This window comes from Pipra filicauda, unplaced genomic scaffold (genome assembly GCF_003945595.2).
Source record: "Pipra filicauda isolate LSUMZ 115617 unplaced genomic scaffold, ASM394559v2 scaffold137_size4652046_pilon, whole genome shotgun sequence".
Lineage (NCBI taxonomy): Eukaryota > Metazoa > Chordata > Aves > Passeriformes > Pipridae > Pipra > Pipra filicauda.
Window position 1 is genome coordinate 810,388 of NW_024103851.1, and position 27,945 is coordinate 838,332.

General features: G+C 35.2%; 1 protein-coding gene across 1 annotated transcript in view; it reads right to left on the reverse strand.

Moving 5' to 3' along the window:
- CNTNAP2 (contactin associated protein 2) overlaps window positions 1-27,945 on the reverse strand; it is a 1,021,678-nt gene that overhangs the window by 512,887 nt on the left and 480,846 nt on the right. The window contains exons 5-8 of the mRNA XM_039378395.1: window positions 27,271-27,474; window positions 24,791-24,975; window positions 22,206-22,349; window positions 15,318-15,582 (exon numbers count right to left, since the gene is read on the reverse strand). Coding sequence (XP_039234329.1) covers window positions 15,318-15,582; window positions 22,206-22,349; window positions 24,791-24,975; window positions 27,271-27,474 — 798 coding nt within the window. The remainder of the gene's footprint in view (window positions 1-15,317; window positions 15,583-22,205; window positions 22,350-24,790; window positions 24,976-27,270; window positions 27,475-27,945) is intronic.

Here is a 27,945-nt window from a genome sequence, read left to right on the forward strand (position 1 = left end):
AATGACAGAATTCCTGGAGAAAAGTGGTTACAAGAGGATCTCGGCTACCACTAAAACAAAATGCACTGAAAAAATCATCATGATAAACTCTTGAGTTCTCAGAAACTGAAACTAACAGGAAGTAAAACCACAGTTTGAACTTAAAAGGCCATTTCACAATGTGCAAGGACTAGGCTTGTGATTTTTTAAAACTTGTCTTTTTGTACTACTCCTGTTAATTTTGTTTTATACTCAGTTACAAGGCCAGATTTTTATCCTCGGATAATATATTCTCCTAATGTCTTTACGTTTGTGATGTCTGCACCTAAAAATTCTGTGACTTTTCCTTCCTGCCAGCTTCATAAAAATTCTGACAATCTAGATAATTCCTCTACCACACAGGTAGTAGGAATATTGAGCCTGAGGGTTACCAACTTGTGGATAAACTTCTCTGGTACCTTCAAAACCTAAGTAAGAGAGAGATGAAGTTTTAAACACAATTTATTAGACTTTGGTTTGGCTGCTTTCATCTTCCCCCACCTTCTACATATGCTTTCCTTGAGTAATGACTTGGGTTTTCCTGATTTGTTGCCAAAATGACTCAGAAGACTGACACTATGTCAGGCTTCAGATGATGGATGAAGTAGAAATGCAGAAAAAGATGCTATAGAGTAAATATTCTGTTAAAGCCCACTAAAATCCGAAAGATTTTTTAAATATTCACTTTCATAGGACAGGTTTTCAATTGATGCATTTCCCATCTGTCTGGGTGTTTGTACATTGCAAGAGTTTGCATGTCAAAAGCAAAAGAAGAAGCATTTGATTATACTAGCCCTTTTTGATATATTAGTTAATTATAACACAATCCAATATAACAATGATCAGTTTATGCAAAGCAAATTAAGTATTCTCTTAGAGTTATTTTTCAAAGTGCAATATGTTTCTCATAATGATAAATAATAATGAAGAAGTGCTGTGTTTAATTCATTTATTTATACTAATTATTTGATTCTACAGGGACAAAATTTAGTAAAATCTTAAAAATATTCTGTCTGCATGAAGAGATATATATAGCAACCACATGAAATTTGGCTACCTTATACATATTTTATGTGGATTTTTCCATCATAGCTACTATTCTGAAAATAATTTCAAAGAGTGATTATGGTGGTACAGGACAAGAAATGTAACTCAGCATATTTTCAATGAGAAAACAACTTCTTTATGTTTGATTTTACAACATTAAAATTTGATTATGGTCATTCCTAATTTAAAAAAAAATATCAAAACCAACACACTCAGCACATCTTTTTAATGTCCTTCTACAACACAAAACATTTTACAAATACTGAAATACATAAGGATGAGCTAAACATTTACCCAGAACCATGTCCCATTCCTAAGTAGTATGGTGTATCATGCATTATTCCCACAGTAATTTTATTAGTGCAACAGAATTTAAAGTTATCTATTCACTGAGCAATAAGGAGTAAAATAGACAAATCTCTTGAGTTTTAATTGTTTTTTCTCACCTGAAACAAGAGGAGGAAGGAAAAGAGGTACAGACTGATATTCTTATATACCTTCTGCAGAGCTACAACTCTTTCCCACTTTGTGTTTCAGGAACTTCTTGAATGACAAAGAAAAGTATAAAGAAAAATCTCCGTGTTTATTCTCTAGGATCCTGCCTGCTTTGACACTGATTTTAAAGTTAGTGTGATGCACAAGGTAAGGACTGGTGTCTGTGTATGTTCATGGGTACATTCATAGAGATGTAACTCCTCTGTGCTTAAACAGACTGGAAATGAGTGAATACTGCAGAGCTTTCTTTTAACATGAGAGCTTATATCTGTAGAAGCCAAGAGTTTTATTTTAGTAAGTTTTTACCTTGTGTACTGTCCTCAATGGCCCTTGCAAGTTTGACAGTTTAGTGTCAATGGCATCTTTTCCTGAGAGTCTTAAAATATCATTCCCCTTCCCTTTCAGAGTGGAACAGGTGAGTCCTGACACATGATAATGAGTGACAAGTGGCATTTCCTTGTAACCTGTCAGACAGTCTCTCAAGAGTAAAGGTGGTAGAACCCTACTAGATTTCCTCTACCAGTCCTCTACCCTGTGCAGTGACAATCTTTTAAAATGTCCTATTTGAAGAAAATGTCACAACAAAATTTTTTATTATTTTGATGAATCTGTGACACACTAAATAGAAAGACATAATATTTTGAACTCCTGTTTAATCTGAAATGAATAACAGTTTTTATTTTTGCTGCTTGATCAAAAGAACATTCATAAGACCAATCAGAGTATTTTTCTACTGAATATTACTAATTTATATGTGGAAAAAATACATGTGCTATATTCCTTTTTGAGGTAGCAATATTTCCAGATTCAAATTAACTTTCAAACTAAAAATAATCAGATTGTTAAGAGTATGGAACTGTAGGTCTTAGTCAGTTTTTATATCCCCAACCAGTTCTTTGCAATGCAAAACCTTCAAATGTTGTGACATAAAGTTTTTAAATTGACAGGCTAAATCTCAAAGGATCAAATGATAACCAGTGAGGTTCTTGAAAAAGGCCTTCTGATCCCTGTTGTCACTCCCCTACCTGCCTTTTACATTAAATGAATATGGAATAAACTGAAAATAGAACTTCCAGAGGCAGGCATTGAGTACTGACAGTACTGACAAGCACCAGACAGGCATCATTGACATGGTGTGAGCTGCCATGAATACTCAGAGGAAAGGACCTTGCACATTCTTGGACCTCTTGCTGCTGCACTTAGATAATCTGCAGAGTAACTTTCAAACAACTAGGTTTTAAAAAAATCTGTATTGCAAAGCTTTTCTCAGATTCAAATTCTCATTTGATTTAACTTGGCCCAAGACTTGGACTTCAGGGCTGTGTCAGCATCATAGTTTTTCTGGGCTCTCCACTACTATGTACCATTGGAAACTTCTGCCATTTCCAATGTGAACTGAGGATACATGGCAGCTATCAAGGTGCTCAACAACTCAACATAATATCAGGTTTCCTAAGAGACTATACTGGTTTTGAGTGGAGACAAATGGCTGCTTCAGACTCCTGTATGTTATATGTGAATCACTAAACACAATGGGCAAAACATTGATCTACTGCACTGTTTCATAACCTGTTACTACTTCTGTGTGTCACTGTAATCAGAACTTTAAGTTAACAAGATTTCATATTTGCTTATGACTATGGATATTTAAAATCCTGGTTAAACTTAAAAATGACAAAACCAGACCTGAGTTTAAAGTTTTGATCCAGTAGCTGAAATTCAGCTATTGAATGCAATGATTTCATTCTATTCAGCTCTGTTGTAATGATGTCAATGATCCCCCAAAAGAGTACGTTCTTTAATTTTACACCTACTACAATTTGCTCCTCACTTTTATGACAATACTCATCCATTTTTTTAAATAGAAAATTAATTTGACAAAAGTTATTAATAGTATTAGAAAATAATTCTACTTTGCAACATTTGGGTGACATAACTGAACAGACAAATGCACTTTCCATAGATAATTAAAATGAAAGGAAAAACTTCCTCTTGTGCATGTAAAATATGATACGAGAAAGAGCTAACCAAAGTACTACTAAAATAAAAGTAACATTAGTATTATTAGTATAAAAGTTTGTTAATAGTATTAATATAGTTTTATTATAATCATTATTTATAGTAAAAAATGGAACTGTATAATTCCACAAACAAAAGTTCCCAAAGATAAAGGCCTGCCTCAGGAAATATATTAAAAGAAAGATGAATCAAACATCACATTCATAACAGCATTTTCCTGCAAACAAAATCAGAAAAGAACACTTTGCATTGGATTGCTCAAAGCCAGAAATAAGAAGGGAGAAGAGGTAAGTGTATTCTTTGTGCTCCAAGTTTGTTCAAGAGAAATATAACTCAGTGTCATCCTGCCAAAGGAAAACAAAATGTTTTAGTAATTTCTTGGGGGTTTTGTTGTTTGTTGGTGGTGGTTTTTTGGGGAGGGTTGCTTTTGTTGTTGTTTTTTACAGTGGTCTCCCAGTAAAACAACATTCTGCTTATTTTATTTATATATATATATACATAGGTATATATATATGTGTATGTGTGTGTGTGTGTGTGTGTCTGTGTGTTTCACAGGTGCCTGGGAAGGTAAAGAATGCAGAGCTGTTTTCTGCCTAGTTCTGTACCTTTGGAGGATGCTTCAGAACATGAAGGTCATCCCCCCGGGACCAGATAGTGTTTTATAGCATATGACAAAGCTTTATCACACAGCAAATTTGATGAAACATCACTTGTTGCCAACACCATGGAAACCTGTCTAACCCTCCTATAGATTACTCTGCACCACGTTATTCTTTCCCAAATTCTGTAGTGTCAAGAATATCAGCTTTGTGTTGCAAATTCCAGAACTGAGAGACATGGGATCTGCTATTACGAAAACGTTAAGAATGCTATTTTCCTCTGCTAGAAATCCTGTGCTAGTGCTGTGGAAAAGCTGATTCCACTTGGCAGTTGGTTTTAATGCGTGTGCTAATATGCATAAAATGAGCTGTTAAAAGAGCTACAAAAGGTTAATCAATGAAACCTTTATTCTTGAGAGCATGCAATATAACATCCCACTATTTGAAATCTGAAAAAAAGAAAAGAAAGCAATTTTTTGCATTTTAAAAGAATAGATCCTTAAAATGTTGTACATACATATGTTTCGTGGAAAAGACATAGGGGAAGTCATGCCTTTAAACACGTTTTTCTTTACTAAGTAAATATTCTACAAAGGATATGTGTAGAATTTTTAGTATTTGTCCTCCGTGGAACAGTGTCTGAGTAGAAATTGGGTAGTGCTAAAATTATGTATTTTATAGTGGCTGCCTCACACTAAGAGAATTGAGATTTTTTTCCCCAATCAAACATATAAACTTAATGAGTAAGCTTTTTAAAGACAATATCATCTGCTGTTCAGCTTATAGAAACCAAAGTACTTTGGTTGCTCTGTTTCACCTCAGTGCTCATGTGATGCTGCTTCAGCAACATTTGGAAATGAAAAGAAGTAATGTACAAAAATGCCTGAAGGGATTCACCATCTTTTACAAGACCAAAGTAAAGGCAGAGCAAGCAACATAGAACTAGAAAATGGTTTTTTTTCCCCAAATCTATTTTTTTAGCAAAGAATAACCACTTCTGTCAACCAAGCTGCAAAAAAAAATAGACAGTGCACACGGTGCATGATGCCATTTGAAGGAAGCACTTTGATAGAAACTGCTTTTACTTCTGTCAATGTCAGTAGAAAATGCCAAAGTGCCACGATACACATAACAGTTGTGCATGACTGTGCTAACCAAAAAAAACAGCAAAGGCCAAGCTGACTTAGAAGAGCTGCATTGCTTGTGTAAAAGATGAAATTCATCCTTTGAGCTAGATGTCATTGATGCAAACCAGGAGGTCAGCAGAAGCACTATGAATTTACAATGGTATGACTGAAAACAGAATCTTTCCTCTAGCACTTAAGTTTTATGCAACATAAAATATGCATGGATGCTTGACAACTCTTCCTTTCATTATATACAAAAGTGACTCTCTCTTCTCTCTAAAATAACACTGTCAAACCAAGAGGGACTGCCAGAAACCTGTCACAGATAATAATCTATTTTTCCCAGGTTCCTGAATAGCAATGAAAAAGAAGATATTGAGTGTCAGTTCCCAGCACACAAATTTAAGTTCCATGCCTGACATGTTCCCCCCTCCTCCCCCAAAATGGCATTTGATATTACAATGATTTTTAATTTTTTTCCTGTAAGTAATTGGCTAGAGATGTTGTGGGACACCTACCCAAGGATTAGTGATAAATAAGATTAAGAATTAAAAATTGCAAAAATCCTGGTAAACTCAAATGACTTGCAAGGACATTTGCACTACACAGATTATTCATGCTTTTACTCAAAGTGCAAATGCAGCAAATGTAGACTTTAAAAGTAAAGAAAATTCTTTTCCCTTGCATTTGGAGAAGATAAAGAGGTGAAAAGAGCACAGGCAGGTTTAATTTACATAGCTGATAGCTTCATACCACAGTGGTTCTGCACACTGTTATGTAGCCCCCTGCCTGAAATTCTGTACCCTTTTTTTAAAAACACTATTACATAGTACACGTTCATGACGTTTGATTTCCCAGTCTGTCCCTAAACACCTTTTTTAAGTGTACAGAAAATAATTGTCTTATGTTTTAAGCGGAGACTGGGTCTCCAGTATTTTTTCTTTTCCCCTCTTCTAATTTCTTTTAAAACCCTAACAACCATTTTCCTGTCCCAATAAGGTTTTATGCCTACGAAAGTTTTTTCTAAAACAATGAACTTTGAAGTAAAGGAGGATACTTTTCCAAAGCTGCAAACTTTCCCTTCGCTTCTACATCTGTAAGCCACCTTCTAGTCTGCACACTCTCTGCTGTGGTTTTTTCTTCTGAAACAACACAGGTTGTGTCTCTGCTGTCTTTACAATCAGGCCCAAGGAATGATCCATGTTCCCCTGGACAGTTCACCCAACACAACTCACATCTGCAGTGCTCATGGCTGGTCCCTCCATTTCTGTCCCCACCATGCAGCATGTGGAGGTGTCTCTGGAACAGTAGCCACTCTCTGGGGTCTCATCTTATTGTCCCATGTGCCCACCCTGTGTAAGCCACGCACAACACTAACTGCTTCATGCCTGTCATGTGATTAGCATTACATGATCACAGTTACAGCAGTCTTGCCATAACAGTTCAGGCTCTGCCCTTGACCCTGCATGTCCTTCTTTGGGTCTGAGACACATTGTGAATGCTTTGGTTCTAAAAATGGATATCTCTTCATGAAGTGGTGAATAATAAGTTCACCCCATACTCTGTGATATTTGCACTTTTTAAGCCATGACACCCAAAATATGTTGTGTCTACAGAAAGGGGTAGGAGGTGGAGCAGGGGGGAAGGAAAGAGCACGAGAGCCTGTAAGGGGACAGACTCTTGCACAGAAGTACTGGAGGACAAGCCAGTCTGGCAGAGTTAAGATCTCCTTTGTTCATACTGTCTATTGTAATAGACTCCAGACCAGTCTATTCAATGAACTATTCCTGGATCGTGGTGCTGATGGCAGAGAAACTATTGATGCAGTTGAAAGATGATATTAGAAGTGATGCAGCCTGTTTCCAAAGAGGACAGCCATAGCAACAGGACCTTGAGATGAAACAAGGATCTCCAAGGGTCTTCTCAACTCATTCAAATGGTTTTATTATTTGACCAAATACCGATGGTCTGTGAAGTTTGTGCATAGCTGGCAAATTAGCTGAGTAAATTCTCCTACTGATACATAGCTATATGCACAATGGTACATATACACACATACACTGGCTATAACTTATACTATCAATTAAAAAGTGAGTGCATTCTTTTTACTCTCTACTACTCCACTTACTCATTGCCATTTACAGACTATCAGAACTGCCAGACTAAATAGGCAGTTGCAGTATATCTTTAAGTTCTGACAAATGATTAATCATACGCTGGCTTATGTTGCAGTCCGAAATTCGAATATCAGCAGAAAAAGAATTGCTAGGATTAAACAGGAAGTGTTGGTCCACAGAGGCTGGGGAAAAAAACACCATCTAAAAGACCAGACAAGATCCATTGCCCTGATCTCCCCCAGCAAGATGTAGAGAGAGTTTGCTTGATGCTATCAGATATCCCATTGTTTTCTCCCTCCCTGTGTAAATCCTTCTTTTGGGTAAAGCTGACCACCTTTCCCCAATGTAACCCTCCTTACTGGAAATATCAAACCTTTTTCCCCAAATTGTAAATACTGTATCTGAGAAATGTAAAATCATTTTTCCCCTTCTATCACCCCTGTTACTGAAAATGCTAATAGATTGTGGAAACCCCTGTTTAGAATACCCCTGCCTCCTCATTAGCATGTAAGCCCCCGAGACCCTTAAGTAGCACTCGTGTGTTCAATAAATCATTCCAGGTTTTGCCTCTATATCTGGGATCATGTTAACTTTATTGGACCATTACAGGGTTAGATGTGCTCAGTCAACTACTTCTCTCTGAAATAGAAGCAAAACCAGACTTCTAATAGATTTCCTACATTTTCTCACTAGTTTGAAGGAAAAATAAATCTACATGGTGAATTAAAAAGCTAGCACAACACGAAGTCCAATCGAATTTCTCAAGTAGTACTGACATCTACGGAAAAGTTTATAGGAACCACCACATCCTGTCATTAACTGCAAACCAGGCTTTCACAAAATTAGTAAGTTTAAGCCAATGGTTCTGGAAGGCACTCATGCCATTGCTGAAAGAACTGGCTGACATTATGGTGCAGCTGCCACCTGTTGCAATCTATGACAAGCCTTGTTCTGCACAGGTGTGTGAATTCTGGAAAAAGGCTTTCTCAAAAAAACACCTTTATGGGAGAGGAGGTAGAGATGGCAAACTACTATACTGGGGGAAAGAATGTAACATTTCTCATATTCAGTCTTTCGGATATTAGAAAACATTCCTTTAATTTCCTTTATATTATATGAATACTCAGGGTTGTCCTGGGGATACTGCTGTCAGGTTGTGCATAAACACAACAAATATAACTATGGCTCCTGCCTCTATCATATCCTTTTTTTAGTTCTTTATAACTAATCTAAAAGGAAAGTAATAATGGAAAAAAAAACAAATTCATGTCAATCAGAACATACAAGACCTGGAAGAGTTTAAAATGCAAACAAAAGTGTATTTTGCAATGTCCTTTCCAACATCACCATCTTTCTGATCCAAGAGGCAGTGCTTGTTTTAACTAAACATCCTTGGCTTGCTAAACCAAGTGTTAAAGACATGTCTCTTCATGCTCTCTGGTGTGCCACAAAAACATGCAGATAGAATCCACTGAAGTAAAAATCTATGTTCTTACTAAAGTAACTTCAAAATACTAGGTACCTCTGTAGCATTCAGTGCTAAGGGGTTTATCTTTCATTCATCAGTCAAAATCAAAATTTTCAGACTTGACTAGAACCAGACTAGCAATAACTGATGTGGTCGCAGTAGGAAAAGGCAACATAGAAAGCAACTAAAATGATTCCACTTCCTGTAAACCATAGTGAATGAAAAAAAAAAAAATTAGAAGGGTAAGTTTCCAACTAGTATCATCCAGATCCTCTCACATAAATTACACTCATTTGAGCAGTAAGTTAAAATTATCATTTAACTAATAATTTTCCAGTTGTTTTTGTTTTTTTTTTCCCCTGAGGAAAATTCAATGCTTAAACAGTAGTTGTAAAAAGACTTGTTTCATCTTCAGCTGCTAATATAGAGAGTGACTAGCAGAGGTTCTCTCTAACCTCTGTCCTACAGCCCAGAGGAAATGAGGTCAAAACACGTAAACTGAACTTCAGTCTCCTGGATAAATTTAGGAAACTTGTCCAGGGGAGCACCCTACTTTCTTGATTCTGGGGTTCCTCCATGTTTGCAAGGAGCCAGTACAACCAACAAACAGCTAAATTACTCTCAGGGACATATCTGAAAACGGTACATCTGTGTTTTAGAATGCATAGCTTGTGCTTGGTAGGCAACTCTCCAGCAAAAATCAGTGACTGATGAAGTGGAATTCACAAAAACCTGAACTAAACTCATGAGTTTTCTTAGGCAAAATAGAGTCTGCAATCAAGAACTCTATTTCTTGCTCTGATTGGTTTGAGTCTACTGTACCAGGATGCTAAAACAGACTACAAGAAAAATGTGCCGTAAAAATTATAATAACTACTATAAGCATACCTGTGTCTCAGTTCTGTGGAATTCAAAAATGCAAATACTTATTCATGCAGTTGCATTCACTGCTTAAGATCAATAGCCAAAAATAAACATACAGAGAGAAACAGAGAGACAAAATTGGCTTGAAGAATTTAATTTTCTAACATTCAGACTCTTCTGATGTTAAGTCATCATGTGCCTTTCATGGACAGAATTTCTGTCTCTCATCTCGATCATGCTGACAAGTGCCTCACGGGTATCTGCTTCTACTTACTAACGTTCAGTGTATAACTCACTATCAGGAATATGAGAAAGACCTGGTGGGAAATGTTATCTTCCCACCAGAAGTGCACTTTTGCTCTGTGTATACACATTCCCTATTTAAGCCTTCATTTAGCAACTCAGGCAAAAATACTTCTCGATCCCCACATAAAGTGCCCCTGGGAATTGTCACTGGAAGAGTACCACTTTAGATCTGTCATAGAGAGACATTTTATTGCCTGAAGGATGCTATCTTAACCCAAGGTCTAAAATATAAATGAACTGCAATTCAGATGACTTGAGATCTAGCAGAAAGACAGAAGGGTGGAAAGCTTCCCAGAGATTCCACAGGGAGAAGTCTGATTTATTTAATACAGATAAATATGACAAAAAGATGTTCATACCCAAAGTTCTAATAAGTTTATGCTTGACAGGAGGAACTGAAGGCAGTCTTGAGTAGCAGCTAATACAAGATGTTAACTAATAGAGTTGGAACAGGAAAAAAAGGAGCTGCAAGCAGATAAATTCAAGTTAAAGGCAGGAGATTTTCGACATTGAAAATTTTTCTGTTAAGATATTATGGTCCAAGGGAGATTATGTCCTTTTTCAATGACTCATCATTTGTATTGTGTGGTAAAATCCAAGGGAGCTTCATAGATCCTCATAGTATTTAAGTTGAGCAGAGAATGTTTAAATATGAAAGGTCAAAGCTGGCTATGAAAAGACAAGTGAGAAAGTAAGCAAAGCATAAATCAAAATTATTTTTGAATCTGCCACCATGGAAACTTCACCTTTTCTCCAGAGGCAGAGAAGTTCTATTCTATATTCAAACAGGAATTTGGAGGTTGCTTTAAAAAAAACATTGTAAAGCAATTAAATGATTCCTCATGAGTATTTTTTTGAATGTTACTATTGTTTCTTTGAGCAAAGCAATACTCTGTGTGTTTGTTAATGAGTTACCAATTTTTTCCCATGTTGAAAGCCTCAGAAAAGTTCGGTTTCATTAGGAAGGTATTTGGGTTAAGTTGCTGAAGCAGGTAGGTAAAACTAAGCGGAACAAAAGGAGGCGATTGGGACACAGGCTGTGGCTTAACCCTGCTCTGAACAGCATTTGCATGTGGCTTTGGGAAAAGTTTCATAGAAGTTTTTATAGCTAAGAGGGATTTAGGAGTATGACATTTTACAGTTGCTGGTTTTTCTGTGCTCAAGAAAGAAGACACTAGCTTGTTAAAGCTTATAAATAAATACAACTTCAACAGCAACTTATTCTTGCAAGATCACAAATATTAAGTAGGTTCTTAGGGTAAACAGGTAGTTTATATTAAACTAAATTACTTTTAAACTGTAGCAGAATATCACAATCCTTTAGTATGCAAAACTATATTGGAAATATTCTTCTAAAAAGTCCTAAAAGCAAGAACACTTCTTTCTTCCATCTTCTCAGCCTGGCATTGTTTCCATCAATCCCTTGGGTAAATCCAACAAGTTATAGGGAGTTTGTGTGAATCTCATAGTGACAAAAGCAGAATTTAGTCAAAACCATATGGAGCAGTAAAGATAAATCTCTTGACAGTTTTCTGAGATTCTCTCCTATTATTAATGCCTATTCTGGGACATATACAATTGTGAAGATATTAATCACAGTTTACTCTGCAGAGAAAAAGTCAATAACATGTTTAACTCTTGATTTATACACAAGCTTTAAGTATTTCACCTATGTAATTCTGCACAGTCAGTAGCTTATTTTTCTAATTAAAACTTTATTTCGGGTCTCAGCGGACCTGATTTTCCCCTTACTAACAGCAAGTTTATTAACATAACTCTCATCAATCAAATGGCAGTAGTGTCTTAATGAGAGTGATGTAGGAAAAAATAAAATCAAAGTCGTTGACTTTGTAAAACAGTTTTACCAGTCTGTTCACAGGTAAACAGTGCTTACTGAATGCTTAACAGAATGCTGGGCAGGGTAGGGTAGGGAAGGAATTTTTTACTGTTTAGAGACCTGTTTTGAAGGTCCAATTGGCAAGACCATGAAAAAAAAGGAAATAATTTGCTCAGTAAGCAAAATCAGACAGTAATTCTAACTACAAGGACTAATCTCTTTTGTCCCTTTCATATGTACTACAAACTGAAGGCTCAACTGCACATTAACATAAAATATTCTGTTTCACTCAGCATTTTGTTATGGACATCAGAGTGTACATCTTACTGATGTAAAAAATTTATTACTGTTTTCTACCTTCTCTTTATTGTCTCTACCATTCACCTGTCTGAAGTCCAGGACAGGGCATGGACTAGTTGTTTGGTCACTGTTAAACAAGTTACAGACACGTCAAGTAAAATCTGAGATTCTGGTTTGCCAGTTCAGCACAAGTCTGTTGTTTTTCATTTGTAACACAGAATTCAGACATATTAGACTATAAGATATGTATTCATCCCTGATTTGTTTCAGCACACATAAAATGAATACTAAATTTTCATAATATGGATAGATTTAACTGCTTTAATCAAATGCATAGAACTGAGGTTGTGGTTTGAAAGTAACTGAAGGCACAAACAGAGCACAAGTTAAACAGTATCTAGTATCTTTAAAGAAGAAAATAAAATGTATGTTGGAAAAAAAAAGAAGTGATCTATAGAAAGTTATCTAGACATTGCTAATGCTAACATCAACTACCTGTGGCATTTTAAAAGCAGCAACAATAGAATAAGAGAGGGAACTAAGGCATGACAGACAGGAATATCTCATACTTAGGCTAAAGATAATTTTGACCTCCAAACAATAAGTGCAGAAGCTTCAGATACACAAAACCATTTTCATAATTTTAACAATATAATTTTTATATTACATAGTCCAAGAATAAAGTCTTGAGATGACTTATCCTGTCAATAAAGATGAAGAAGATTGATCAGGAAACAGAGAATTTAATGAAAAATTGAATACAGTGAAATCTTCAGCAGGCAGGATGTGCAGTTAAATAAATGAAAGAACAATTAAGAGTCTATTGGAAGACCAAAGGAGAACATTCAATAGGACATAAGCACTCTTGCTGTGATCTGCTAGCACTGTGAAAAAATGATCCCTGACAAATACAGAACAGACAGCAGGGAAGGATCTATGGGAGACAAAGAAAACTGCTAAGAACAGACTATCTGATGGCAGCTCTCAATTTCTGTGATTTTAAATGCAGAGCAATGTCTGCTTCATGATTCCAGTGAATCACTTACAATTGATCCAAATGTTTTTCCACAGCATTCTATGTAACTTCTCTTAATCACTGTATTTACACAGAAGTAAAACTTTTTCATTCGTGCTATTTGATCACCGTAGAGTATTGTATCCCTCCATTCACTGTATATAACAGAATAAGTAGAAGTAATTTGCATAAAAAATGAAGTACAAACCTATTTCTGGTTTCTCAGATTAGTAGTAGCTCACAGCCTTCTTAACAGTCTGCTTAATAGATTCTGCTTGCTGATTATTTGATGTTCTTGCCTCTAAACCTTACCGCTGTCTACAAAACTTTTTACACTGTCCTATAGACTATTCACCTTGCTGATTCTATTGCTAAGTAGTAAACACAGGTCCATGTACTACTGTGGAGGCTAGAAGCGCAGTTGCTTTAACTGTGCTTTCTATGCATTATTTAATTTTTACTTCTGTAAAGTGTCATCAAATATATAAATTTGCAGCTGCCTTTCTCTCCTTAAACAAAATATTAAAATGAATTAGATATGAAAGTTCTGTCAAGTCAACAAGAAAATCTTTTTCATCTACTGTCTGATCCCTCTTAGTCATCAAGAAGCACTTCATAAAGTAGTTTAGTAAGGAGGTTTGCCGTGCCCAGTTACCAGTGAGAAAGGTGGGAATTTAACTATATGTGACAAATGGGAAGGCTAGGTTCTCCTGTTTATATGAACTCTGCTCATGCTAAGTTAGAGCTCCCTGAGTCAGTGTATGCAACTTTAAGGTATTTAAGGAGAACTACGAAAAATAAAACCAGGCAAACCAGAACTCTGTTCCATATCAGCATCTTTACTGCAGAGATATGCAGGAACAAATTCTGCCACCTGCACATCAGCTTACAGTTCTCTCATAATTCCTGCCAGCCAGTTCAACTACTGTTTCGATAGCCAGCACTAGACTGCCCAGAATGAAGTACTGATGTCCCCATGTTAATGTGGAAAGCTGACACTAAAAGCTACTTAGCTAGTTAGTAAATTATGAGAGGTGCACAGAATAAGGACTAAGAGAGACTTTAACTTCCTGCTGCGAAAATGTGATATTACAAGTGGCAGGTGTAAGTACAGCAAAGCTATGAAACAGAAAACACATTTGCATATAGGATGCTGTTTTAGTTAGTCTAGTTCTCTGTGGTAACCTGGCTTCATTCCTTCTAGTAGACAGAAGTCTATTCATACCCTATAGAATTATTCATACTCTACATATGTAATAACATAGAAGGCTGCATATTTGACTATGCAAAATCCTGCTTTGTCAGCTTTTAAAAATAATCAATTAAAAAAGTGTGCATCTTGTATCTATAGGACCAGAGTGGTCAAAGGTCTTTGTGTCAAAGGCAGACCATTTTGACTTCTAGTAAGCTCAGTAGTTTTATATGATGCATCTGTTAATTCCCTGCATAAGAGAACAAGAAGATTGCTGTGATATTTGCTGTACAACAGCAGAGATCCTTCTCCAGCCTTCCCTGGCAGATGCCATATCTTGCTTTCCTATGTTCAGACACAAAATTCATTTCACAGGCACTGAAACGCCTGTTGCAACACAATTAACAACAAAGTATTAAACTAAATCAACATTTTCCCAGGATAACTATGCAAATCTAAAAAGTCCATACAAATATTTATGGTAAAAATGGATAATTTTTCTTTTAATGAGAGTTTCTTAATTATTGGGAAGTAATAGAAGCAGCCTAATTTTTAGGCTACTCTCAAAAAATTGAGTACACTCCCCTTTTGAAACGAAATATTTTTGCAGAGAAAACTCCAAGACAGGTGGAAGAAAGCAAAAAGAAGCAACACTGCCTTATACATAATGGGTGATATATTTTCTGGGTTTCTTGACAGAATAAGAATATTTATATCTTCTTTTTTAATCTAATAACTGTTTCATATTCTTATATCTCTTACTCAGCGAAACATACAATAAAGGATTTAATGCAGTTGCAATATAAATTTTAAATTTTGTAAAATTATTGTTTTAAGTTTTAGGTACATGATGCTTTTGAACAACACCAACAAAAATTATACCAAACTTAAAAAAAAAAACCCTCACACTTACCTGACGAGATGTCTATCCGGTTCTTCTTCACTTGGGTGACATTGATGTGGACACTGACTTTGCCTTCGTTTATATCAATTTCAACATTTCCCAGGTCATCCGCAAAGTTGCTGAAGACAAGAAGTCCATTTGGATTCCAGGTTCGGAAAAGGAAGCTGACCGAAAACAGATCCTGGCTTGGACGACCAGGAACCTCAAGGTAACTGGTGGCATTGAAAAAGACAGGCACTGTATGTGGCTCCACACAAGAAAAGCTTAAATTTCCCTAAATAAAACACAAAGAAAGAAGCAAAAATATAAGCAAAATTGTAAGATTCCACTAAATTCATAGTACCTTAGAAAAGTATTCCAGATTTTTTCAGCCTAGAGACTACTATAATCAATGCATATTGCATATAAAGATGTGCTATTAATATTATTGTTATTGTTACTATTATAATGTTGTTGCTGATTTTCTGTTTTTTCTAGCAGTGTTTTTCTAATGTTTTTTCTGGCAGTATTTTGTACTGTACATATGCAAAATAAAAGGTAGACTTTGGCCTGAAGAGTTGTAATCTAAGACTGGAATGAAAACTTCAATGTTTCCACTTCAAAGACAAATAAATGAATCACAGATAAACTTGGGTTGTCCATGGTCATCATAGAAACTTAGAACAGAACAGCTAAAAACAAGTCCAGCTTTCCAAATACCCTTACATCATGTGTCAATCAATACAATACATAAGGTTGGGAAAGAAGGGTATGTAATACCTCATGAAGAGCCAGCCTCTCTGTTATGTTTTCTACTGGATAATACTACATAAGCTAATACTTCATTTCATGAAGCAAAAGGATTTGGAGTAGCTGATCATGAACAATGTCTAATATTTGTAGTCAGTAAAATAAACTACAGTGTAGTTTTCATAGTGTAAAATTTTACTCCTTGGAAAATTGGCAAAAATCCAGTCAACTTTATTGATTTACAAGGCTTTAAAATGTATCTGTAAACAAGACTAGAATTAGGGATGTAAATTTTTCATTCTGCTTCTCACGCCATTTCTCACAAAAGACCACAATGGTAGGATGTATTAATATTCCTTTTCCTTAGAAATCGTAAATAGTTTGTAGAAATCTATGTCCAGAATTAATTTTAAGTGCATTAATGCGATATAAAAGAAAAACTTCCTCTGCTGAAAAATTCCTAGACTATGTGACAAAGTGGTTCCTCTCTTGTGGTTAGGTTTTCTGCTACCCTGTTGCAGGTGAATATTATGCGGCAATTTTAGTTCTATTTGGGAAGGAAGAATTATATCTGATGCAGTATGGAAATTATTTCTATGATCAAGATAGCAATTCCTTTGATATTTATTTGTATATTGAGAAAAATATTAAGGTTTGAACAACATTTTTAGAGGTACATAGGTGTTTAGAGATGAGACCCACTTGAGCAGGGTTCAGAGTCCCAACAGGAGTCACTCAACATCTTCATTGCATAGCTATTTTTAAATGCTATGTTACTGACTTCCTGATATAAGCTTCCTGATACAGTATAAAATGTCACATTTTATACTGTATTCATAGTGTATAAATGCATCTGAGGGAAGGAAGAGAATTTGGAAGCAAGGTAGGAACTTTGTGTTTGAAAATGTGTGGGAGAAAAGACCTAGGTAAATCTTTTTAAGAAGTAAATATTTTCAATTGGAGGTGGGCTAGATGATGTCAATATGCAAGCTTAAGCACTCATTTGATGATGTCCAAACTCATCATTTTTTAAAAGAACATCACATCAGAAAACAATTGATCTGTGTCATAACAAGATATAACCCATATGGCTGATTCAGCTTCTTATACAGAATTCTCATGTAAAAAAAAAAAAAAAGATTAAAAATAATATTTTTTCTTGAGCACTCAGATAGATGCTTTGATTATTCTGCATAACAGACTCTATTTCCTACAGAACCTCAGAAATTATACAGAAATTATAGTCTACCTATAAAGGCCAGTAGAATTAGTAGTAACTATACTATCAGGTTGGCAGCTTCCATGATCAATTAAGGAACACTAATGTTTCCAGTAATCTGAAACTAGAGACTTCTTTAAATTGATTTCTTTGATATGTTCTTCATGACAGAACCTCATGTTCTTTTAATGCACCCAAGTTCCATGGATAGAAAAAAAAATATCCAAGGAATTAGGAAAATAATTAGCTAAAACAACAAAAAAACCTTTTAAATAACTGTGTGATGAGAGAAATTGCAGGTACTTTATGAGTAAAGGCAAAAAAACTTCCTTGCTAAGCTGCTTGGCTATTCTGGGTATTTTTTGTGGTTTTGACTCGCTTTCTGATTAGGTTCGTTTCTTTGTTTGTTTTTGTTTAGTTGTTTTTTGTTTGGTTGGTTTTTTTGTTTTGCTTTGGGGGGTTGTTTGGTTGGGTTTTTTTTGGTTTTTTTTGTGTTTCTTTTTGGGGGAGTGGGGAGATGTTATTTAAAAGTTGCCTGGAGATTTTAATTTTACATTTTCAGCCAACTAAGCATTAACTCAAAATAGTTAACTTGCTCGTGGTGAATAGTTTTAATCTGAACATTTCAAAGTGTGCTACAGAATACATTTGGTTAAACCACAAATTTAACTTACATTAAAAAAAAGGTGGAGACTGTCTGTAACCCTTGGCTATCATTCTCAGTGTAATGTCACCCTCAATTAGAAACAACTTCTGTTACATAGTTAAGGCAGTGCTGTGTAGACTGAGAAGGCAACAGCATTTTTTAAGAGATGATATCTCATGGTTCAGTCACAGATACCAATTAAGAGGTGCTCAGAGAGCATTCTGTTAGACATTTTGAGTTTCTTTTGCTGCCTTGTTACCGAGAGGAACTAACAATTTCCTTGTTACAAGAAGGCTTTTATACCCAATTGATACTCTCCTGTCATGCTGATGTTTTGGATACTTGCATGTACAACACCTATTAATGTTAATGGTACTGAATGGATTCAAATCCTTTTTCACATCAGTGAATTCATTTCCCATGGACAGCCTAGCTGCATAAAAAGTTTCTTGAAGAAGTAACACATAATTCTAATTTCTTTGATAGTTAGTATTTTCCCTACTGAGCTATTCAGATTAATATGAACTGGATTATTGATTTCTTCTATGATTGGAGTTCACGAGATGACTCCTCTTTTAAGTACAGTCCATCTTATATAGATTGCTCACTAGTTCTAGGTCAAGAGTTCAAATTAATCTGCAGCTTGTCTCTACAATAGCCTCCCCATTTTTCAAAGAGAATGAGATCCTCTTCTGTAGATTCAGAGTGACTTGCTGAATAGTTCTCTGGACAATGACATCTGGAAGTCAAATATATACTGTGCATTAATATTGAAACTGTTGGTCTTATCAGAGAACTTTTCAAAATACATTGATAGGGAAAAGGTAAAAATAACTGATTTTGTGTAGTTTGAGCCTTGTATCATAATCTCTAATCTGTACGGCAAATTAGATTCGTGTTTACTTCTTATAAATCAATTTTGCTTATCCAAATTCAAATATTATCCCTTGCATAAATACTACTGGGTCTTAAAACTTTTCCCAATTAAGAAACCTGCTGGCCGAATAGGCAGTTCCCAAAAGAGAAGCAATGAGTTTATTAAGACTATGCTGCCTGCTAAATCAGGATGGTTCATAAAGTACAGATAATGTGCTGTATGCTAATGTTTTTTGTGTTATTTCTGTATTTTTCTTAAAATAGCTTATTACATATTTTTGAGCTTAACACGATGTTTGGTTAATAAAAATAATTTAAATAAAACACTCAGCTTAAATTTGCATATGATTCCACTCAATACTACATGGCATAGGAGAGGCAGAATTGGGTGAAGCATAGACCTACTGAATGTAAGGATGGAGAATAGTAAATATGATTCTCCTCTGCATTTTTCAGTTACAGACTTTAAAACTGGAGAGACTGTTCTGTGGAAACTAAATACAATTAGCACTCACATTGTTTGCCCTTAATATACCTCTAGGTAGGAAAATCTGATAAAATGACTAAATTCCTAAACTTGAATTTCTCTGTACTACTTCTTGTTAACTGCATATCCTGGTCTTTTCTCAGTATTGGTACAAGGGTCTATATTATTCATTTATGCGAGGTAATGAAAGTCCTAGAAAGCTTGTTATATTTTACTAAAAACATGGAAAAGATGGACTGGAAGATAGTTTACTAGCATGTTCCCTGTTTCTGTTTTAGTCCTGAGTCGAGTTGCATACAGACGTTAGCATCTACTGCGTAGTCAGCCACTGCCAACTCTTGTTTACAACTTGATTCAGGAGAAAAGCAGATACCTGATATTCTCTGTCTCAGCTGGCCTTTTCTCCATTACTCTCTTCTGACTCATTGGTGAGAACAAATCAGGCTCCACCAATAAGAACAGTAACTGCTCAAGACCATCCCTTTGTCTTGGTCTTCCTTAAGAGCTGTTACCATTTTAAACATAACAAAAGACTCACAAACTTTTTACCCCTTATTATTACCCTCTAAATCTAAAACAAATATATTACTCAAGTCACTGTTTGACTGTATTTTAGATTTAAAATACTTTTAATTTGTCTTTTCACTCTTACTCTTCAATAAATTTAAAAGATGCATGGAGGTGTTTTTTTACTCATAATACGCATGTATATGAGACATAATTATTTAATTTAATTTTTTTTCAGAGACAAATGATCATCATCTCTGATTTTCTGGCCCTCCTCATTCTGTAAAATTAACTTGTCAAGTCTCTTTCACTGTGTGACATCTGAAATTCAAATATCTTCGTCTAAGAATATTATTTTCTTCTGTCTCACACCTCTTTAAAATCCTTCTTTCCTCTGAATTTTTTCCCTCCCTTATGATATTCTCATCACCACACAGCTTACTTTGTTTGTGTTCACCCTCATTACGCTTTTTTATGTCTTGGCCCTCTTTGGGACAGGGTGTGACTACTGTTATGAGTTTGTATATCTCCTACAATGCAGCTTTAAACCCTGTTGGATTGCTTAAGTACCACCATCATAATAATGCTTAGCAACAACAGCAGTTTCAAACAAGTCTTCTTTTGCATGCTAAATCAGGCTAAAAACTAGGAGGGAAAAAGGTTTCGTAAAAATCATAAAAATTCATCTTGATTTAGAGTAAAATTGATTTTGCTTTTGAAGGGTTGAAGCAATTAAAGTAATTCTACTGAAAACAAAGGTCACTTCTATTTTTATAGCCATTCTCAGAATTGGAAATCAACAGAATCATCAAATTAAACTAGCATTCCATAACCTCTTGATGTAGCACTAATATTGTCAAGGCTTTTTTTTTGAGGATTTTACTTTCATATTACAGGTAATGGAATTTTAAAAGCAAAGAAACAAAGAAACAAATAAAATCAAGAATGATGATTTTTCAGAGACTTTACAGGTCTGCTAGTTGTGGCTAGGATTTTAAAGGATAGGATTTGCAATACAGAAACCTCTTAAGTAGCACTTCTGCTCAGAAAGATTATGTCCCGCTACCTTGCAATGGGTTCGACCGTGCAAAATGCAAAGACATACAAAGATCTTTTCCTAAATCAGGCATCAATCTTTGAAATCATGTTTACATTACAGCTGAAAATGCCCTGCAGGAAGAAAAGCACAGGCAATTTTGAAGAAAAAAAATCCAAAAAAGTCATCAGAGATACAGGAGTTCATGAGAATGGGTCAAAAAAATTCTAAAACTGGAGTCTTACTGCATGGTATAAATATCATGCCTTTGACAACACTGAAGAAATTCATATACAGAAACTGTTCTAGATATCAGGCTGTATTACTGAGTTTGTATTGGCAAACAACACATATTCAAGATTATTCTGGACCATTTAGCCCTAGCGTTTATAGAATCAGATGGAACTTCAGTTTTACTATCCAAGGAGCAATTACATGTTAGTCAATCCTTTACATGACATCATCACTGTGTATGTATAACTTCACTATTTATTACATCAAGAGAAAAGCAAGAGCGGAAACCTGCATATTTTTAGCAGGACTTAGTGAAGGCTGTAAGCTTGTACTGAAGAAAGCCTTGAAAAGTTATTCAAACCATCTCAAACTCATGGCAATAATACATTTATTTCTTACCCATATTGCCTTATATGCCAGCAAGCAGTTTCAGGAACAGAGTTTTAAAGCCTTAAAACCACAATAATTAAAGTACATTCTTTCTTAATCACCCTGACCATAAAGCCACAAGTCTGAACATGAAAGTAACTATGAACACTTAAGCAAGATCAAAAATAGAATAAAATGCTAATAATAAGTTCTGCAATGTTAATAAGTAAAACAATGATTTTCAAGTCTAATATCCTGAGGTTTTTCAGACCTACCAGAAAAACCTGTAGAAGCATTCCCTTACAAAGACTTTTGCACTCCAGCAATCCAGCTAGCTCAGAAGGAATGGAATATACCAGGATTAAAAGCCACAAGAAAGCTGCAATGAATTTAATAATAAATTTGTCTGCACTGGTTTTGGACTACTATAATTTGAGAGGAAAAGAAAGAAGTACTTACTTGTTCAGTTGATATTCTTTTAAAAAGCAGTTATCTGATACTAATTTAGTATCAGATAACAGTAGTTATCTGATGCTAATTTTGGAAATATGAAACAAGACCCCAGAAGTAAAATGCTCAGATGTGATAATGATGAGGATGATAATAATAATAATAACAATAATAATTCACAAATGTACATACAATAAGATCTTTGGGTTTGTGGTAAAATTTGTTTTGTGTTCTGTATTATTCCAGTATACCACAAGGATATCAGCTACACACACTCATAAACCTTCTACTATTCTTTAGAAGGAGAAGCAGAGGTGCAGATGACCATTAAATTATGCTCTTACCACATTTGAAGGTTCCAATTTCTTCCTCTTGGCAAGGTCAGTGATATTATTGCCATTGTAGTTGATGCTCTCCATGCAGCCTTTGAAATTTTTTCTGCTGTTAGAACTTGGCTTCCCAGAAAAAGGCATGCCTCCAAAGGTTATCTATGAATGAAATAGAAAATGGCATATAGTTACTAGAAGGCAAAGACTTTTCAATCCATTTACTGTAGATGCATTTGTTTTCTTTGAATACTCAAACATGGAAAATGAGAGAGCTGGCTACACTGTTAAAAGAAAAAGGGTGTATTAGATAAGCACTGCAAAAGCCTAAAAATATCTGTAATGAATTTGTGATTGCAAATATTTATGGTAGGAAATCCCAAGTATTATTACAATTGTCCAAATTGTGGACAGACATACATCACAGTTGTTCATATATGAACTACTCTTCTGATTGCTACCGGACAATATGCATTTCAAACAAAGAAATTGGCATAAATGTCCATCCCAGTATTTTTTCTAAACAAAAGTAGACATGAAATTAGCCAGATAATCTGATTCAAATGATTAATTCAGCTCTAACCATGTGCCAGAGCTCAGACTACAGCACAGCAATGGTGGGCTACAATACGGTACATTATTTTCCCTTAATTCTTATATATCTGCTTCATCTAGAAGAATTTACAGAATCACATAAAGATGTTATCCTCTGTTAGACAGAAGGATCTTCTACTATGGAGAACATGCTTTTATGATGCAGTTATAGTCAATGAGGAGTTACCACATGATTTAGCAGGCCAAATCAGCTACATAAAGATGAAGACAACCACTCAAAGACTTGGATGAGACAAAATAGAAAAGAAAGAATTTTGTAGAAAAGAAGAAAAATAGCAAAAAACACATACCATGACAGTGAGTTAAGAGCAACTTATAGGATTATTTTTTGACTTTGAAAATGCAATCAGAACTAATGTTTATTCCTCTTTTGTGTAAACTTTTCTGAAAGAGATTAACCTAGAAAATATTTTGTCTATGATAAGTTGTTTTGATTCTTTCAGGTTAATCCACTGTTAATCACAATGGAAACACACATAAATTTATTCTGATGACTGACTCCAAAACCAGTGAGATAATTGAGAGGAAAGAAAAGAGAAGAGGTTAAGGCTCTTGAGTTTATATGAACCACAGAAACATATACACATACAAATAAATTCCTTTAACGCAAGGGGATCCATGTATACAGAGAATGAAATGTACCTTTGAGAACTGCCAGTGAGGTCTCTCAAGGTCAGAGAGGATGGGAAGGTGATTTAACTGAATTCTACTGTTACTATGGATAAATTTATTGTATGGAATATATTTGTTATGTAAACATGCTCCATGTATATGTGTATATATGTGTGCGTGTGTATATCTGTATATATACACATACATATATATGTAAAAAATTGCCCAAATCTGGTATATTGCATTCAGCCTAACATTTTCTGTAGCTCACTCACTTGAATGTCTATTTATGTGAGTTTTCAGAAGCTCAATTCAGATCTCCAGTGCTCAGTAAGTAATAGAGGTACAAGCACATTTGCTCATTATTTTCTCATTATAAATGCTAGAAAAGAATGTATTCGTAAAGATTTATTGGAATATAAGTAAATATTTGAATCAGTAGCACAATCATAAGTAACTTTCTCAAACATTCATATGTTCTTGATCAGAAGATTGTAAAAATTTCAGTACAGAAGTTAAATCAAACTTTTTTCTGTTACATCATTTTGATTCCTTCTCACTGCTTAATAAGTTGTAAGAGTAGAAATTACATATTTGGCTAGGCCAACCACATTAATTATCATTAGAAAGCAAAGAGTGCAAGTTAATATTATACAAAGTTTGCAATAACCAACATGCTGAACTTCATGTAACAATTTTGAGCAACTGAACAAGTTCATAATTGTACAAGGCAAAGTGTAATCAAACAAATCCACATTTAATTATTATCCACAGTTGTGTGCTTTAACCTGGATGATTAAATAAGTTTTCTTACAACTTTCCTAACTCTTTATTACTTCTTTATAAAAAGAAGTTACTGATGCCACATTCGTGAAAATACAAGGAAGCATCTACCTAAGACAGATCAAGATCCATATTAGTAAAAAGTTCTAATCTGCTTCATTTGCTTAAAATAAATATTGTCACCACAGAATAATGCTTTCTGATTCAAGTGCAAAATTATCACCTGAGTGCAATAACAGATTGTACCATTCTTTTTAAAAATCTACTTTCTTGTTAGAGCAGCTGGTTTTAGAGATTTTAAAAGTCATATATGCTTAGCTTGCTGAATAGCACAGATCTCACACTTTAAAAAAAAGGCCTAGGATGACTGTTACTCCAGATGGGATTTGGTAGGCTAATGAACAGAAACATAATTTACACTTAGAAGAGAACACCATTGGAAAGAAAATTTCAGGAAATGTAAGGGAAGAAATACTTAAAACACAGGTACAAAAAAGTACCAAAACATCTTAAATTGTGTTAGCTTTTTTTTCTTAGTTGACTTATGTTTATAAAGCCAATTTGAATGAAAATAAAGAAGTTTCACTATCTACCTCATAATCCAGGTCCAGGTAATCAAATTCTCCATTGGTTCTGAAGTGCTGCATGTGTCTGTCCAGGGTGAGATTGATGTTTCTCCCGTGGCGCTCTATGACGATGGAGTGCCAGTGGTGATCATCCAAGAGGCTGCCTGTCATCACAGATGTGTGACCATAAATGGACCCAAGCTGGTTGCTGCCTGAGAACAGAAACAATAGCAATTCTCACCTCATACCAGTTAGACAAACATTTTCCCCTTGCTCTGTCAATATTTCACATGATATACAATAAACTGGATATACAGATATACGATAAACTGGAGAAAGTCAGTTTGCTATGAAGTTGAGTTCTGCCCAGTGGTGAGTTGCTGCCATAAATACAAATAACCAGACCAAATACAGCAAGTATCTGATCATTGTATTGTATAAATATATCATATGTATGAATTCATAATAGTAGTTATTTGGAGGCAAATCAGAGAAGCAATATCAACTTCTAGTTGTAAAGTTGTTTTCAACTAAGGGGTTTCTGTGTTTTAAATCCTACACTACAGAAATGAAAAGCTGTCACCTCTGGGCCATGTCCTGAGCTGCATTGGAACTGTACTGATTTATGACTATTGAGGAGGACATGGAGTCTGATAAGAGTCTTTGGCAACAACAAGCCTTTTCAGTCTGAGTTCTATGCTTTGTGGCCTCTGCCAGTACAGTATACCAGCAAGCAGACAGGGAAAGGCTCAATGCAGACTGAGCTAACAGCTGCAAAAAACATCTTCTGCTAATACAGCTTATTTCAATCTCTCCTCCTGCAGCAATCTCCCTATTCTGGAAGTCAAACTACCAGCAAGAGCACAGTTTTGTTTTCCGGGGGGGTTGCCAGTGCAGCTGTGCTAGTCAGAGATCACATCTCATTGCCATCTGACTGACATAGCTAAGCCAGCAAAGGTTTATAGCATGGATCTCAACTGAAGCAGCAAATGACTAATTCAGCAGTAAGTGTAAAAAATTGCTGCACTGCCCAATAACTCAGTGCAATCTTCCATGTTCTGAATGCATGAGGACCTAAAGCATTTCTGAGACTGTGAATTTCTTACCACCAAGTATACTTGCAACTCAGACATTAAGGTTTATGTATGTTGATAATACGTTCTGGTAAATCACCATGGCTTAAGACATTACTTGCCTACAAATGACCATACGGCCTTTATGCTGAAGGCCACTGATCCTGTTGGTTAAAAGATAAAATAAAATTTCATGCATGTCGTTGAGCCTCAGTTTCTTCAATGCAAAGTCAAATCCAGTGCAAAGTGAAACCTAAGTCCACCTCTGTCTCCTCATCCTTCCCCTTGCCCCCTGATTTTTGTAACTAAGTCACTTGATCTCACCAGCCAAGGTGAACATCCTTTTTTACTGTCTCTGGTGCAAAGACAATACTCTCAGGTAGAGGAAGAATAATACTATGAAGTATTTCTTCTGTTTATTGAGTGAGTGTGTGTCACAGGGCCTAGTCCCATTTATTGGTCTAGTCCTATTTATCAGCCTAGTGATTTAAGAACATCCTCACGAAGCACATATATAGAAGTTATCATAGCTTATAAAGACAGACTGAACTAAAGAATACAGAGGAACTTGAAATGAATGGGTTACTACTGCAATTAAAATTGTTAAGAATACATAACTACTATAGGAATATGTGCTTTCCTCCTCATCATCTGTTCATGTTGATTGTTATAAGGAGAGTAGGAGAAAATGCTAGTGGAAATAAGTACTATTCAATGTAAATAATGAATGGAACAATTTCCTCTTCACATGTCTGCAAGAGAACTAAGGAAAGTTGCATGAAATTTTTTTCTAGGGTTCTTCTGTTTTAAGGGAAAAAATACCTGAAACCAGATAAATGTGGATTTTTTTCATAATAAATGTACTTTATAAATCCAGTGACTCATGAGACTGTAGTCTTTAGTTGGGAGGCAAAAAGGATGCTGGAATTAGAGTAACATATACAAGATTTCATCATAAGATTGCCTGATAAAGCAATCTTTCTCTTTTCCTTTCTTATTCCTACTTCGCACACTCTAGAAAGGCTGCTGAACATCATGTGGCCTGTAGCTTCCTAGATTGGTACTTTTTTTTTCTACGAGGTTCCTAAAGGTGACCTTTATTCTTCTAGAAGTGATGACAGTGTCCTCTCACACAAAGCCACAGCTGAGACCAAATATAATTCTAGCAAGCTTTTTTTTTTGTTTGCGTAAAGGCAATATATTGCGGAACTTGCTTTTCTATATGATCTTATTTTCAGAGTATGTCACACAAAATAAAAAAGGAGAGAAAAAAACCCTCAACATGTAGAAAGGGAATTAACAATATTTTCACCAAATTATTTTATTAAATGATGTGGCTTATCATATTACTGTGAGAAAGAAGATGAAATATTTGACCTAAAATTTTTGTGGAAGAGTTAAAAACTACCACAAAACTAAGCAATCAAACCATACCTAAATTTAAATTTAGAACAAGTTTGGCTTTCTTCAGTTCCAAGGTGATATAGTCTCCTTGCTGTCCTTCTCCATGGAAGATTACACCTTCGCTTTCAGAGGTCTTAAATTTCAGAGAGATGACATCTTTCAGTGTTTTCATTTTCTTGTTCCTGAATCTGTATGGTAACACTACATGGCCATCAAAATTGATAACATCAGCCCCTAAAGGAAAAAGCAAATAACATTGCCGATGAGTGATTATATATTCCTGAGGCCACTGGAAAAACAGACATGACATATGCAGATTGTACCTGAAGAGAATAAAAAATGTGCAAGTGTGATATGCATTGTAAATACATTTTATCAATCATAATTTAATACTATAAAAACTAGGAACCTGGCAGAATATAAATTTAACCCACAGAATGTAAAAAAAGGCAGATTTGGGAGGACAAATACTACAGCTGTACTCAAATATTTTTGGTTGCTGTCATGTACGTTTTCCTAATTATAGTTGAAAATGAAAGACAAATTTTGGAGTGGTCATTAATAATTCATTTGATACCTCTTTCAAGTTCAGTATGGGTATTTGTAAGGATTACGAACAGTAAAACATGAGCGCAAAGAAATTGTCTGGCAATTTTAGACTGTGTGTAAAACATAGACATAAGCCTTGGCTAACTCAGGAAATTG